We start from the raw sequence: 12,900 nt of genomic DNA on the forward strand, positions 1-12,900 counted from the left end.
TGTTGTTCATACAGGACAAAGTTGAAGTGACAGTGGAGGGCTGGGATTTGACTTCCTGCAGTCTGCAAGGGCAAGAAAATACGTAGAGTGTGTTAATAAGTCGTTTTCTTCTGGGCAGATGGAACTTCAGTAGGTAAAAATTCCTCTGCTGACCTGGATTGGCAGGTAGGTTCTGCACTAAGCACCAAAGAGGCTGAAATACCCACTGTACCGTAGCTGTGGAGCTTATGACTTGAAGAAGGGAAACTTGCAGGTGAAAATGGATATAAGTGGGTTTGTGGGGAATTGGGGTTTTGTTTTGGTTTGGTTTGGGTTTGTTTTATGTAGTTGAAGTTGTGCGATGTGTTGATGCTGTGGGAATACCCAGATTGCTGTCAAAATCTGGGCTCGTAATGATTTTGCTGTGCAAACATGGGGTGTGTAATTGATGATGAAGAATGAAGCATGCGGCTGTGTCATAGAGAAGGGAAAGGAGAGGTGGGTAATGGTGGTGTCACCGCGCCTGCCGCGGGGCGCAGCCGATCGGTGGGAGCACCTGGGGTTTAGGAGGTACAGCTGGGGAGATTGTCCTTGGTCTCGATGGAGCTGCTTTGGTAAATCGCCAGTTGGCAGCTACCTGAGCTGTCCCCAGAAGGTGGAGTCTTAGGGTTTGAAAGAAGGATTCGGTAGTCCTACCCGAGCACCAGGAGGTGAGAGAAGATGTTTGACAGAGTGGGAATGGAGAGTTGCTTGGTAGTGGAGTGGACTGATGTATTAAGACCCAGCAGGGGTCAACTCTACTGTGGTGGTCTTGGTAATATTGATGCTGGGAAACTAGAAACTAGTAGAAGAAGCTGAAGAGATAGGTTGGTAGAGAGACTGGTGAGGAAAAATATCTCTGGAACCCAGTTTTTTTGAACTTTTGGGTAAACTGGATGTCAGGAGGAAGGAATTACAGAAACCGGATCTGAAAACACAGTCTTGAATGAAATGCTTGGTTGCCCAGCTGTATGCTGGGAAGATTTTTGGACAACAGTAGTGTTTTTGCAATAATAAGGGACATCAGAAAGGAGACCAAGTCAGACGTTTCAGACTTAATAGTAAAAGAGCAGTATTATTCATGGGAAAAGTCACAAACCATAGTGAGCCGGAATGTCTTGTTTTAAGTCAGACATACGTCACAACCTGGTGTTGGAGAGGAGAGGATGGGATCTGTAGGAGGGTTGTTAGAGCAGAGGTGGTAAAGTGTCAGTGTGGGGTGTGTGGTTGGAGTCACGTAACAGGTAACATCAAAATGGACGTTGTGCACAGAACCTTCCTGTAAAGAAATGGAAGGCAGGAGGCGGTTCATGTTCTCCATGGCTCATCTGAAGAGTGATGGAAGCTCGTATCATTGCAGAAACCTCCAAAGTCTTTTTCCTTCTCATTCATGTTTGGTCGGATAATTCAAAAGCCACCGAGAGCGCCTTAGTGTGACTGCTGTGACCGATCCGTGGGGCTGCTGTTCGACATCCGGCTGTTTGCCTGCGGTGAAGACCGCAGAAATCTGAGTGAAAGCGGTTGGGTGGGAAGGAGACGTTGAGCTTGCAGGGGAGGCTGGGAAGGGAGGAACTGGATCGTGGCCTTTGCAGGGGGAGCGCGCGGCTTGCGGGCGGTCAGGGAAGGGAGTGGGGTGGTGCTCGCCCTAAGACGAGGCAGCGGGCTGAAGCTGGCGTGGCGCACCAGCAGCGTTGTCCTGCCGCCTCCAAGTCTGAGGAGCTGTTTGGCGCACACAGCGGCAAGGGGGAGAGTCGGAAGCGGCAGGGGAAGAGCGTGTTGGTAGTGAAGCAGCTGATGCTCCTTCAGGTGAGCCAGCGTTGGTGGCTGATGGGCCGTGCTTCCCAAAGGCTTTAGTTCCGCGGGCAGGGTGTGCGTCCCGATGCAAATGGAAACGCATCTTGGTGCCTGGGGGAGCCTGGCTGCTGCCTGTGGCTTTGATGAGGGAGTAGAAGGAAAGGGCTTTCCCTTCTAGAAAAGCCTGCGTTAGGGGCAGCTGCTCAAAGACCCGCTTGTTTTGAACTCTGTGATGTCAAACAAGGATTTTCTTTCCCCTTTCCTCTCCCTCCAGTGGCTTAATGAAGCAAAGATTATTCAGAGACTTGTGGAACTGATCCATTCGAGCCAGGATGAGGACGTGAGTATGACAAGGCTAAGTTTGGTCTATGGGTGGCAGGTGCTGTAAGGTCCAGAAGACTCTCTCTGTCTCTTCAATAATGCCCAGGTGCTTACGGAGGGAGATCGAGGGATGATCTGGATGGGTGGACATCCTCTCCTCTGGTTGCTCACCACTGAAACGTTTTGTTGTGGGTTTCATTTGGTTTTGACTCATTTTACTGCCAATTTCGTAGTTCATTCTGCTGCTGCATCAATTTGTCTCAGTATCTGCAGGTGGTGGGGCCTTGCTTGGTTTTAAGTAGGAACCTGCTCCTTGAAACAGGCTATTGAAAAACCTGCAGAATTAACCAGTTCGCTCTAACTTCCAGTTCTTTTTAGACCCTAAGTAGGTATTCAGCTGTAAAATCTGGAAGATGTGGTTCTCTGAGGCCATGAAAGACCTGCAGAGTATTAGATTTTGAGTGCTTTTACCCCCCTTTTTTTTCTTTCAGTAATTTTCCTGGAACATCCAAGCCAGGAGAGCTCTAGTCTGGGTTTCAGTTTCCCACACCATCATTTCCCCGCCGGGGGGTGGGTGACTGCCGTCCCCGAGGCTGAGCAGAAGCCCAAGGAGGCGTGTTGGTCTCTGGCCAGCCTGCCGTGGCTTCGATGGGGGTGGGAGCACTTGGTCACGGACCCTTGCGAGTGCCAGCAGCAGAGCGACCTGGATGGCACAGGGTTCCTTTGGGGTCGTGTTCGTGCCGACACTGTGATGTCCGTGTCACGTCACAGCGACAATTACCCCTTTGGAGAGGAAAACCGAGCAGGACGGTGCTGATCCGTGTGCCTTCAGCAGTGCTGCCTCATGGGCGAACGCTCAATTGCAGCGAGGGCTCTCACGCGTACAGTAGCTACAGAGAGTCTTTGATTGATGGCCGGGATGAGACGATTAATTCATCAAAATACTGCTTTAAAGCCTTTTCATACATAGTAATTGAATTGTAAAGGGTTTTATCAAGCCGTTTATTTTCCTTCGTGCAGGAAACCTCCTGAGTGGTGAGAAGTAAGAACAAAATACTTGTGTTTGAAATTGGCAAGTTAACGCACTCTGTCAGGAAGATAAAGAAACAATCTGCGCTTTCTGAGATCGGCATTTCATTGCTAAGCTCAGGAAGACCTCCTCTTTGATTTTAAAATCCATTAAGGCTCTTAATAATTTCCATCAATGCTGTATTTAACAGATGGATAATCTAGAGCACAGTAGCACTTGTTTTGAAAAATTCTGATTTATCCAGTTTCTTGCATTCCCAGCTGTGTTAAATTTTCTGACAGCCAGAACGAGCCAAGTAGAGACGTTGGCGTTGAAATGTGCTCTCTGTCATTGTTTACAGAGGCAATCAAATGCTTCCCAGACCCTGTGTGATATCATAAGATTGAGCAGAGACCAGAGCAATCAACTCCAGGATATACCTGAGCCTGATCCACTTCTCACAGCACTGGAATCGTAAGTACTTGTCAGAGGACCGTTGCTAAACTACGTGCTACCAATGTTGTCACTCACCGATAGCTCTGGAGACACAAACGATGCCTGTCCAGCCTTTGCTTCGCTCTTGACGTTTGTGCCAACCATTGAATGTTGCCTTTGAGTTGTAGCATCACTTATCCGCCTCTGTGGAGGATTCTGGGGTTTGTAGCTCTGTGTGAGGGCAGGAGGTGGGGGTTAGTGATCCCCAAAGCTCCCAGCCTGATTCAAGAGGAGGCAACGCTAGTGAGCGTGTTAAAACACTCGTAGTGAATTTGGGGAAAGGTGCACTGTGGTGGCAATAGTGGAGGGAAATCCCACGAAGACGAATCTTAAAATTCCTGTCTCATCGCTGTTCCTTGGAGGTTTGAATGGGGCATCAGGAAAAATTTCTTCACCGAAAGGGCTGTCAAGCACTGGAACAGGCTGCCCGGGAAGGGGTTGAGTCACCATCCCTGGAGGGCTTTAAAAGACATAGATGAGGCGCTAAGTGACACGGTTTAGTGGTGGGCTTGGCAGCGCTGGGGTAAGGGTTGGACTCAGAGGTCTTTTCCAGCCTCAGTGGTTCTGTGGCTGGGTCACACGTGGCTGATCAGTGGCTCTTACTGCCCATGGTGAGCGTGTGGGTTTCAGATCATCAGGTTGCTCTTCCTCAAAAGGGGACGGGAATGCTGTGACGGCAGGAGGAGTTCTCTCCCGCGGTAGCTCGCCCGTCACCATGCCCTTGGTTTTGTGCGGGCATTATCAGCCTGCCTTTGCTGGGCTCTGCTTGCACACCCGCCCTGTCCTCTGGCGTGCCGGTTGCGGCTCCCGAGTCCAGTATCTGTTGTGGATTTCTTAACTTCGGTGGACCTTGGGGTGCCTGCGCTGCCCCAGAGACCAGGTGGTGCTGGGATACGGCCTGATACGTCCCACCAGAGTTTGCCGGCCTGCCGGTCACCCGGACTGAACCATCCATCTCCCTGGCTTTGTTCTCCAGGCTGCACGCTCCCGCACGCTCCCGCACGCTCCCTCACGCTCCCTCACGCTCCCTCACGCTCCCTCACGCTCCCTCACGCTCCCTCACGCTCCCTCACGCTCCCTCACGCTCCCTCACGCTCCCTCACGCTCCCTCACGCTCCCTCACGCTCCCTCACGCTCCCTCACGCTCCCTCACGCTCCCTCACGCTCCCTCACGCTCCCTCACGCTCCCTCACGCTCCCTCACGCTCCCTCACGCTCCCTCACGCTCCCTCACGCTCCCTCACGCTCCCTCACGCTCCCTCACGCTCCCTCACGCTCCCTCACGCTCCCTCGCCGTCTCCGGTCGTTCCTAAAGTCCTCCTGTTTCTCGTGGTGGTCGGGCTAGCCGGTGCCAGTTCAGACCCCTCTGTGTGCCATCCCCGTGGATCCCTTCGTACGCTAGAGTCAGTGTCAGCCGCGGCTTTTGCCTCAAAGCCCTGTCCCCCGTGGGCGTGCGAGCTCTCCTCGTGTCGCAGAAGCGTCCTGCAGGGCTGTCGGCAGAGGTGGCGCGTCACGGCGCGGGTGTCTAGCGGGGTGCAGCGTTTTCTGATCGATGAGCCTTGCAGGCAAGAGTTGTAAGTAGAGATACTGCTGTCTTCTGGTAAGCCTGGTGGTTTGGCTGGAAAAAGCGGGGAAAGCTGTTTTGGTTCGTCTTTTGCCATGTTTGCAGGTGGTCTTGCGGAACTAACTTGGAGGTGGAGTGTCACCGAGTAGCTGTGGGGAGGGGGATCGCGGGGTTTCCATCGTTTGGGCGCTGTTGGGGTGTGTCGGGTTGTTCCAAAGGTGGAGCCCGGTGATGAAACGGTGCCAGTGCACGGGCGGCAAAAGAAGCATTTGGAGCAGCGCAGGATTTTCAGGCTACGTCTGACCGGAGGTGTTCTCTGACAGACGGGCGTAAGGGTGCACGTGGCCCCGGCCGGCAGCGCTCAGCCCTGCTCAGCGCCTGCGGCTGGGTGTCCGGACAGCTTGCAGTGGAACTTGGAGGAAGTTTTTTCATTTGAAGTTTGGTTGTTGGTTTGTTTCTTTTTTTTAAATCCAGAGCTGACGTCTCTAGTGTGACCGAGGGAATGCATTGGTGAGAAACTTCCAGAGTGTTTTTGTTAGGAGTTATTTCCCAGATCAAGTGAGGTATGAGTTGTTGCTTTTTCAAGTTTACTCCCTTGGCATTGTTTTCTTTGCCCTTTGTAAGGTAGTTTTAACTGATCCGTGTTAGCGTGTTTACTGCTTCCTGTATTTGCTGCAAACCTAGAAACGTTTACTGGAGAGTCAACGTGAGATTGAAACCAAAAAAGGCTCTTTTAGGCCTAAAGGTGCCATTTTGACAGAAAAGGGGTAAACCAAGAGACTTGCAATGAATAGTGTAGCACCTATAGCTAGGCCTTAAAATTCCTCTTTTACACGCTTTTGTCAACCCAGAACTTGCTTAATTTCTGTGACGTTGCAGCTGTTTGTTCCTGATTCTGAGCTGTCAGCTCCTACGGGAGTATCGGGGGGACCTGCTGGGACAGGGCCCGGTGCGGGGAGGTGAAAGCGGGAGGCGAGTCGTGGGGCACACAAGCGCTGAGCAGCCGCGGCCTCTGCCGATGAGCTCAGGATCTGCCCGGCAGGGGAGCGCTGCGCCTGCAGAACGAGGCCCGCCTGGGCCTCTGTCCCGTGCCCTGCCCTCAGACTCCCGTACCGAACGGCTCAGCTCCCTGCAGGTCGCGTCCCTGGTGGCGGAGCCTCCAGCGCCTGTCTCGGCTTTGAGCCCTTTGCAGTGCGGAGGTTTCACCTGGGAAGCCCAGGGCCTTTGACGGGAGCGGTGCTTCGCTGTGGTGGGAGGCGTGGCGGGCCGTGGAGAACGCAGTGCTCGGACTTTTTTGGTAATTTCAGGCTTTCTCAGTAGCTGTAGACTTTCTCGGTAGCTTTGGAGAGGGATGTGGAACCCTGCTGTGTGGGGGGCAGGAGATTGCTGCCCACAGTTTGTCGTGAGAGCCTCTGTGACACCAGTGGTGTAATTTAGGCAAGTTTCCTTGTTACACAAAGAATTACACAAAGCTGCGATCTGAAGTTTGGCTCGTACTTTCCTCAGATGGTCTTTAGCTTCTTCCCCCCCCGCCTTCGCTCTGCCTCCAGTCGCCCTCACCTCCCCGGTGTTCTGTGTATGCCCTCCCTGTGGTTTCCAGCACTACCTGTAACTTCCAGGAGAGACGTAGAAGCGGTTTTGCACTTTCAAAAAGCATTTCTGAAAGTCGTTATACCACTTCCCTGCTTAGAAGACAAAATATTTTGAAGGAACGTGATTTTTTGCAGGACTAACCTTTCTACTGAAGGTCGCACATCTCGTGACTGTGCTTGGCCCATCTTTTCCAAGCATTACTGGTAGCCTTTTTTGGTCTTTGGGTAACTTTTTTAATCTAGGAGTCGTGAATGAATGATCAGCCAGTGCAGCAAGAAGGAGCCGCGATCAGGGTTACGGAATAAATCTCAAATCTAGATTTTCAGTAACTGTTGGCTGCGTGCACTAGGAGTGAATTTGGTTAATCACAGTAAACTATTACTTCTTTTTCCTGACTCTGCCTCTTGTGCTTGTGCTGATGGAGTGTATTTAGATGCTCCTCATTAAAATAATTTCATCTCATGCATTATTCATGGGTTTTACATTTTTATCTCATATTTTATTTATACAAATGTAAATGAGCTTTTTTCAAACGTTAGAAAATAGTAAAAATTAGGCTGTGAACTTGAGTTCGCTGTTTTTAGCTGGACACGTGACTTTGCGAGTCAGGAAAGGCGCTTGATGAGTCCCGGGTTGTGCAGAACTGTCATTAACACCCGCAGAACGAGCAGGGGACAGGGTGACGGCAGAGGTGGAAGCAGGCGCTGCTGCAGCGAGCCGCTGTGGGTGGGTGGCAGCGGCAGCCTGCGCCTCGCGCTCCTCCGGTCGCTCAGCCGGCGTGGCAGCACGCGGGGAGCAGAGCGGGCTGTTGCCCTGGCGCTGGTGGTTCGTCAGTCGTGAGGCCGTGTCCCGGTGGTTCTCAGGGCTGGACAGGAGCGATGGCATTATTCACCCCGACTCCAGCAGTCGTCAGCGCTTCGCTTGGTGATCCCTCCCCCTGGCCCCGAATCTGTCAGTGCTTGGAAGGCATCTTGTCGTGGTTTGAGGGCTTGAAAAGATGATGAATTGCTTAAAGTGTGTCGAGGGGATAATAGCTGAGACTACTAAAAATGTGCGTGTTACTCACAGCTTCCATTTCTTGGCCTCTCTTCCCAGGTCCTGCATCTTACTGTGCCCCTGGCAAATGATAAGGGGCCACTTCCAGCGCTTGTTGTCTTCCTTCTGCAATCCTGATGGATAATTTCAGGCTCTCAGCTGATAGCTTCATGTTGTCTTTAATAAATTAATTAGGCTGAGTTAACGCTTGGGTTGTCTTCCAGTTTATAATTAAGATGTGTATCCTGTTGATAAAGGAGAATGACAATTTGCTTTGGAGCCTGGGTGTCTGTGACCAGAGGTCTTGCCTGGGCGAGCAGCGAGCAAGGTCAGAAACCTGGTGCAGAGCCCTGCTTCTCATGTGAGGCTTTAGAGAGGAGTGTCGTCATTCTGTCTGCAAAAAAATTTAAAAAAAAAAAATAAAAAATGGCAGCCTTTTTTTCCAGAAGACCCAGAAGTGGATATTTTGTGATTAAAGCAGCTGCCAAATACTTCTGATTCTTCTGCTGCTGATGTGTGTGTGTGTCTGTCCACAGGCAGGAATGTGTGGAGCAGCTCCTGAAGAATATGTTTGATGGCGAGCAGACGGAGAACTGCATAGTGAACGGAACACAAGTTCTTCTGACGTTGCTGGAAACAAGGCGCTCTGGGTACGTTAGCACTTGCTTCCCTGGCGAGAACATCTGTAGGGACTCCAGTCTAGCTTTATTAGGCAAAAAAAAGGACATTTTTTGGCCTAGTGTGAGGTGCTGTCTAGAAATGAGTACCAGAAACGCTGGTTGGGTTTCCTGATGCTGTGGCTGTACCTCGGGGCGGTCAGACCAGTTGGCAACTGGGTCCTTCTGAGGGCTCTTGTGGCTCTCTTGCAGGTGTATAGCGAAGTCTTGTCTGTGATAGCAGAGATCGTACAGCAGAAGGCACGCAGAGTGAGGGGGGAGGCGGTACCTCCTGCGTAATCTGTGTGGTGCTGTGTGCATATCTGCACATGGCCATATAGTTCTAGTCTTGGTTTTTATTTCTTTCTGTGGAGATAGAGGAGAGAAGAGGCAAGAGAGAGTTCTGGGGAGGAAGGGGGATGTTGAAAATCTCAGTTTTTAAAAAAGGAGACAATAAGGAGGAGCGAAGGAGCTAACTACCGTAGCTCTGTAAATATATTCAGTAGCTGGAAAGTCTTGGTTTTCATAGTCGTAGGTACTTTTCAAGAGAAAGTGACCAACATGGGCGGTGTGACTGGAGACCATTTTCAGGTTTTGTCAAACCTTAAGTGTTGTGCTTTTCTTCTTTGCAGGGTGGAAGGACTGATGGACTCATACACTCAGGGATTTGAAAGGTCTTACACTGTCAATAGCAGCATCTTGCATGGTATTGAACCAAGGCTGAAGGATTTCCACCAGCTGCTGCTCAGCCCTCCCAAGGTAGGGCGCCTCGGCCTTTCGCGGGAGCCAGTGGCCCCTGACCTGCATTTCAGGGTTTCCCTCTCCTCGTACCCGGGCTCCCTGCATGTTCTCTGAAAGCGCCGGGAGCTGGAACAGGCAAACGGCTTTGAAGAAAAATTTGTGCTTGAAGTATTTCTAGTTCAGGTGCTCAGGGACTAGGCAGTAGGAACCGTGAAAGCCGTTGTGTTCCAGTCAAGCCAAGAAGCAGAGATGCCTTGGGACTGGTGGCTTGTGTAAAGATGGTTAGGGGTGAAGAGAAGGGAACTTCAGTGAGTGGATCTTTTGATTTTAATCTTCGGTTTTGGAAGGAGGAGTCTCACACGACACCGTCTTCTGTGTGGGAGGGTGGTCTGGGTTTACCTGCAGAGGGAATTTCTGGAATGCACTAGTTATGTTTAGTCAAATCATGGTGCACATACACTGAGGAGACGTTGATCTTCCTACTCACGATCTGTTTCTCTGATAGAAAACAGCAATCCTAACTACGATTGGTGTCTTGGAGGAGCCACTGGGGAACGCTCGTCTTCATGGATCTCGTCTAATAGCTGCTCTGCTTCACACAAACACTCCCAGTATTAATCAGGAACTATGCAGACTCAGTACCATGAATTTATTACTTGTGAGTAATACGCCGTGACGCCGAGTGGGGAGAGGGGGAACGGCTTTCACCTGGGAACATCTTTGCTTTCCCTTTCATCTGTTCACTGCAAGGCAGCTTGTTTCATGTGTGCCAGTGTCTAATTATTTTTCTAATCTGCCCAAAGTAGGAACACCCATCCTCAGAATAGCTTTTGTAACACAAAACCGGTGCTTGGCATTTGGAACTGAACCTCACGCTTCAACTTTCTCCTCACCGTAGTTCGGTGGTGTGTGTGCCAACAGCCTGGCTGGTGAGAAAGCCCCGTGGGGTGCGTGGTGCGTCCCGGCTCTGTGCTGCTGAGGGCTGGTCTTTGTGCCTGGCTGTGGACAGGGACACGGTCTGAAAAGTGCCCACGTAACCTGGGCAGCCTTTCAGAAATGGACTTTTATGCTTAGAGATTATTCAGTTCATACTTTCTGAATATTGGTTCAGGCACAGAACGGGTAGCATTTTTTCCGGTGTGTCTGTGCGGTGAGCCCCAGCTGTGTATGAGAGCATGGCCGAGTTTGTTGGGAAGTGTACGTTGGAGCAGTGCAGACAGAGCTCCTTCAGGCTCTCCGTGGATACTGAGGCGTAGAAGTAAAATTGTTTTAGTGGAATTGCTGATGGAACAACTCGTTGGGCACTATTCTGACATCATTTGGTGGGTACGAATGGGAAAGTGTATCTAGAGTGAAGTCTTTTGTTTCTCGTTTTTTTTTTCCAGGATTTGTTTTTTAAATACACGTGGAATAACTTTTTGCATTTCCAAGTGGAATTGTCCATAGCAGCAATTCTCTCCCACTCTGTGCAAGAGGGAAAGACTACTGCTCACGAGCTAGAAAGCAAAGAGGAGGTGCTGAATGGAAACGTGGCCACAGAGAACTCGGAGACTCCAGCACACAACACGGAGAACATCATGGTTACTCACGTAAGTCCGGTCGTGCCACCTCAGAGTTCGGGACTGGCTGGTTGAGTCGGCACATGCGTTAACGAGAAGATGGTGTGACGAGCTGCGCAGGAGCACGGAGCTTATTGGAAGGTGCCTGGCGATGACTGGGGTCTGTCAGTGCCAGACAGAAGTGTATTGGCTGCTGCACGTTGGCTTTTAGCCTCCGGTTCCAAAATGAACATACCACCTGTCTCCTTTAGTGGGCTTGGGAGTCCATTCTTATTTACTTTTTTTAGTAAAGATGCATATAAACGTTGGACAAAAAGCCCCCAGTAGTGACTACAAGTAGCTAACTGCGTTTTAGCTTCTGCATCGTGGCCCTGGTGATGAAAACTTTGTGTTCCGTTATAAAACGATAACAGTGTTTGTCCTTACTGCTCCTGCGCAGCCCGGAAGCGGGCAGGAGATGTCTGGAGGTGTTGCTGTTTTCCCTGGATCTGCTCAGAAAAAAACTGAGAGCAAAGAAACTCGAGCTCTCGGGAAGGTTAAGTGTGAGCTTTAGGTTGCTGTTCAGCAGGAGCCAGGGAGCGGGCAGAGGCAGCTGTAGCTCGGCACTGGCTTCCTAAGGCACGGGCCTGTCTTGGCAGACTGCTGAAATGTTCCCCCTGTCTCTCTCTTCCCTCCAGCTGTTCCAGAAGTGCTGCCTCGTGCAAAGGATCTTGGACGCCTGGGAAGCCAACGACAAGATCCAGTAAGGGAGCGGGGGTCGGCAGGCCCCGTGCTGGGGCTGCCGGGTGGGGGTGTTGCCTTGAGGCAGTCTTCCTGGTGTGTGGGTCACTTACAGCTCAGGGGTGTCTGAGGTGGTCTGGGTTTCAGCTGGGGTTTGGAACTAGGAATATTGGCATGTTAAAAACCAAATTCGCCAAATAGGCATGTAAGTCGAAAGCATGATGTATTTTTTTAATCTTTATAACGTCTCACCCCAAACACAACGTGCTGCTTTCTTGCTGTCTCAGGGAATTACGCAGCGTATTAACTCCTTTTTTTTTTTTTAAATGCGTAATTATCTTCTCCCTAGAGTGAGCAGCTGAGAGGAAACTGAGGTGGGCAAGTACTTTTGCCCCACATTTGCCCCGCATTTAATATTCTAACTTTATAAAACACTTGGATTTTTGCTGATTGCAGTGATTATAAGAACTAGACAATTAAACAACCCTAAAACTTATTAAAGTGAAAATATTATCCAGGTTCTGTTTCTTTGTCCATCTAAATGTTTTGGTCCTCCCTCGCTGTTTTGAGCTCCCTACATCTTCAAAGTGCTCTGTAGTCCCACGGTAATTATTTTAAGCTTACTGTCAGACCATAATTGGTGGGTTGGGGTTTGGTTTGATTTTTTTGTTTGCTTTGGTTTGGTTTGGGGGTTTTTTTGTTTTTTTTTTTCCTCTTGCAACCTCTTGGGCTGTCGGTGACAAATTTTGCCGGTCGTTTCATTGCGCAGGTGTCGCTGTGCCCAGCTCTGTAGGTAACCGGAGTACCTGTGGTGGTTGCTGCTCAAGAGTTTTCCTAATTAGATTAGATGGGAGCTAGAGCTCATACGTACTTCGTGCCAAACCGTTCCAGTCACCACCCTGGGAAGAATTTTAATGGCAAGAAAAAAAATACCGAGTTAACGAGAGGTGTCTCAGGTGGTGAGCTTTAAGAAGTTTGAGTTTATGTGAAGATTATCGTACGCACTTAGTGAGGAGATGGAGCCCTGGGGGCCCCAAGGTCAGAGATTGCAGGTTGAGAGCTTGGGAATTATTTCTTAAAAATCAGCAGCAAGAACAGTGGTAGCGTATTTTCCTGTTGGAACGTGGAATCTCTCCTTGGGTTCTCTTAGGTTTAGTTATTCCCTGTGTTCTTGATGAAGGACTTTGTGACTACTGGAATTTAACTGCCAGGCAACCCACGTAATTCTTCTACTGCAGCCCGTTTGATCTGCCTTCGTAACGAGGATTTCAGATGGAGGGTCTGGTCATCAGTGTGAGGTTGTAGGAAGGAGCAGTTTGCGGTAGCTCAGCTTTGCCTTCCTCTTCGTGCGAATCCAGTAACCACCGGTGGTGGCGTGGTCGATGAAAAGCGTTGG

General features: G+C 50.3%; 1 protein-coding gene across 2 annotated transcripts in view; it reads left to right on the forward strand.

Moving 5' to 3' along the window:
* Positions 1-12,900, forward strand: part of PPP6R2 (protein phosphatase 6 regulatory subunit 2) — a 101,407-nt gene that overhangs the window by 62,506 nt on the left and 26,001 nt on the right. For both annotated transcript variants that reach the window (XM_086481197.1, XM_086481189.1), the window contains exons 6-12: positions 2,087-2,152; positions 3,504-3,616; positions 8,365-8,478; positions 9,117-9,243; positions 9,731-9,883; positions 10,611-10,814; positions 11,462-11,526. In XM_086481197.1, the coding sequence (XP_086337323.1) occupies positions 2,087-2,152; positions 3,504-3,616; positions 8,365-8,478; positions 9,117-9,243; positions 9,731-9,883; positions 10,611-10,814; positions 11,462-11,526 (842 nt within the window). The remainder of the gene's footprint in view (positions 1-2,086; positions 2,153-3,503; positions 3,617-8,364; positions 8,479-9,116; positions 9,244-9,730; positions 9,884-10,610; positions 10,815-11,461; positions 11,527-12,900) is intronic.

The sequence above is a fragment of the Leptosomus discolor genome, chromosome 1, assembly GCF_034619465.1.
Source record: "Leptosomus discolor isolate bLepDis1 chromosome 1, bLepDis1.hap2, whole genome shotgun sequence".
NCBI lineage: Eukaryota > Metazoa > Chordata > Aves > Leptosomiformes > Leptosomidae > Leptosomus > Leptosomus discolor.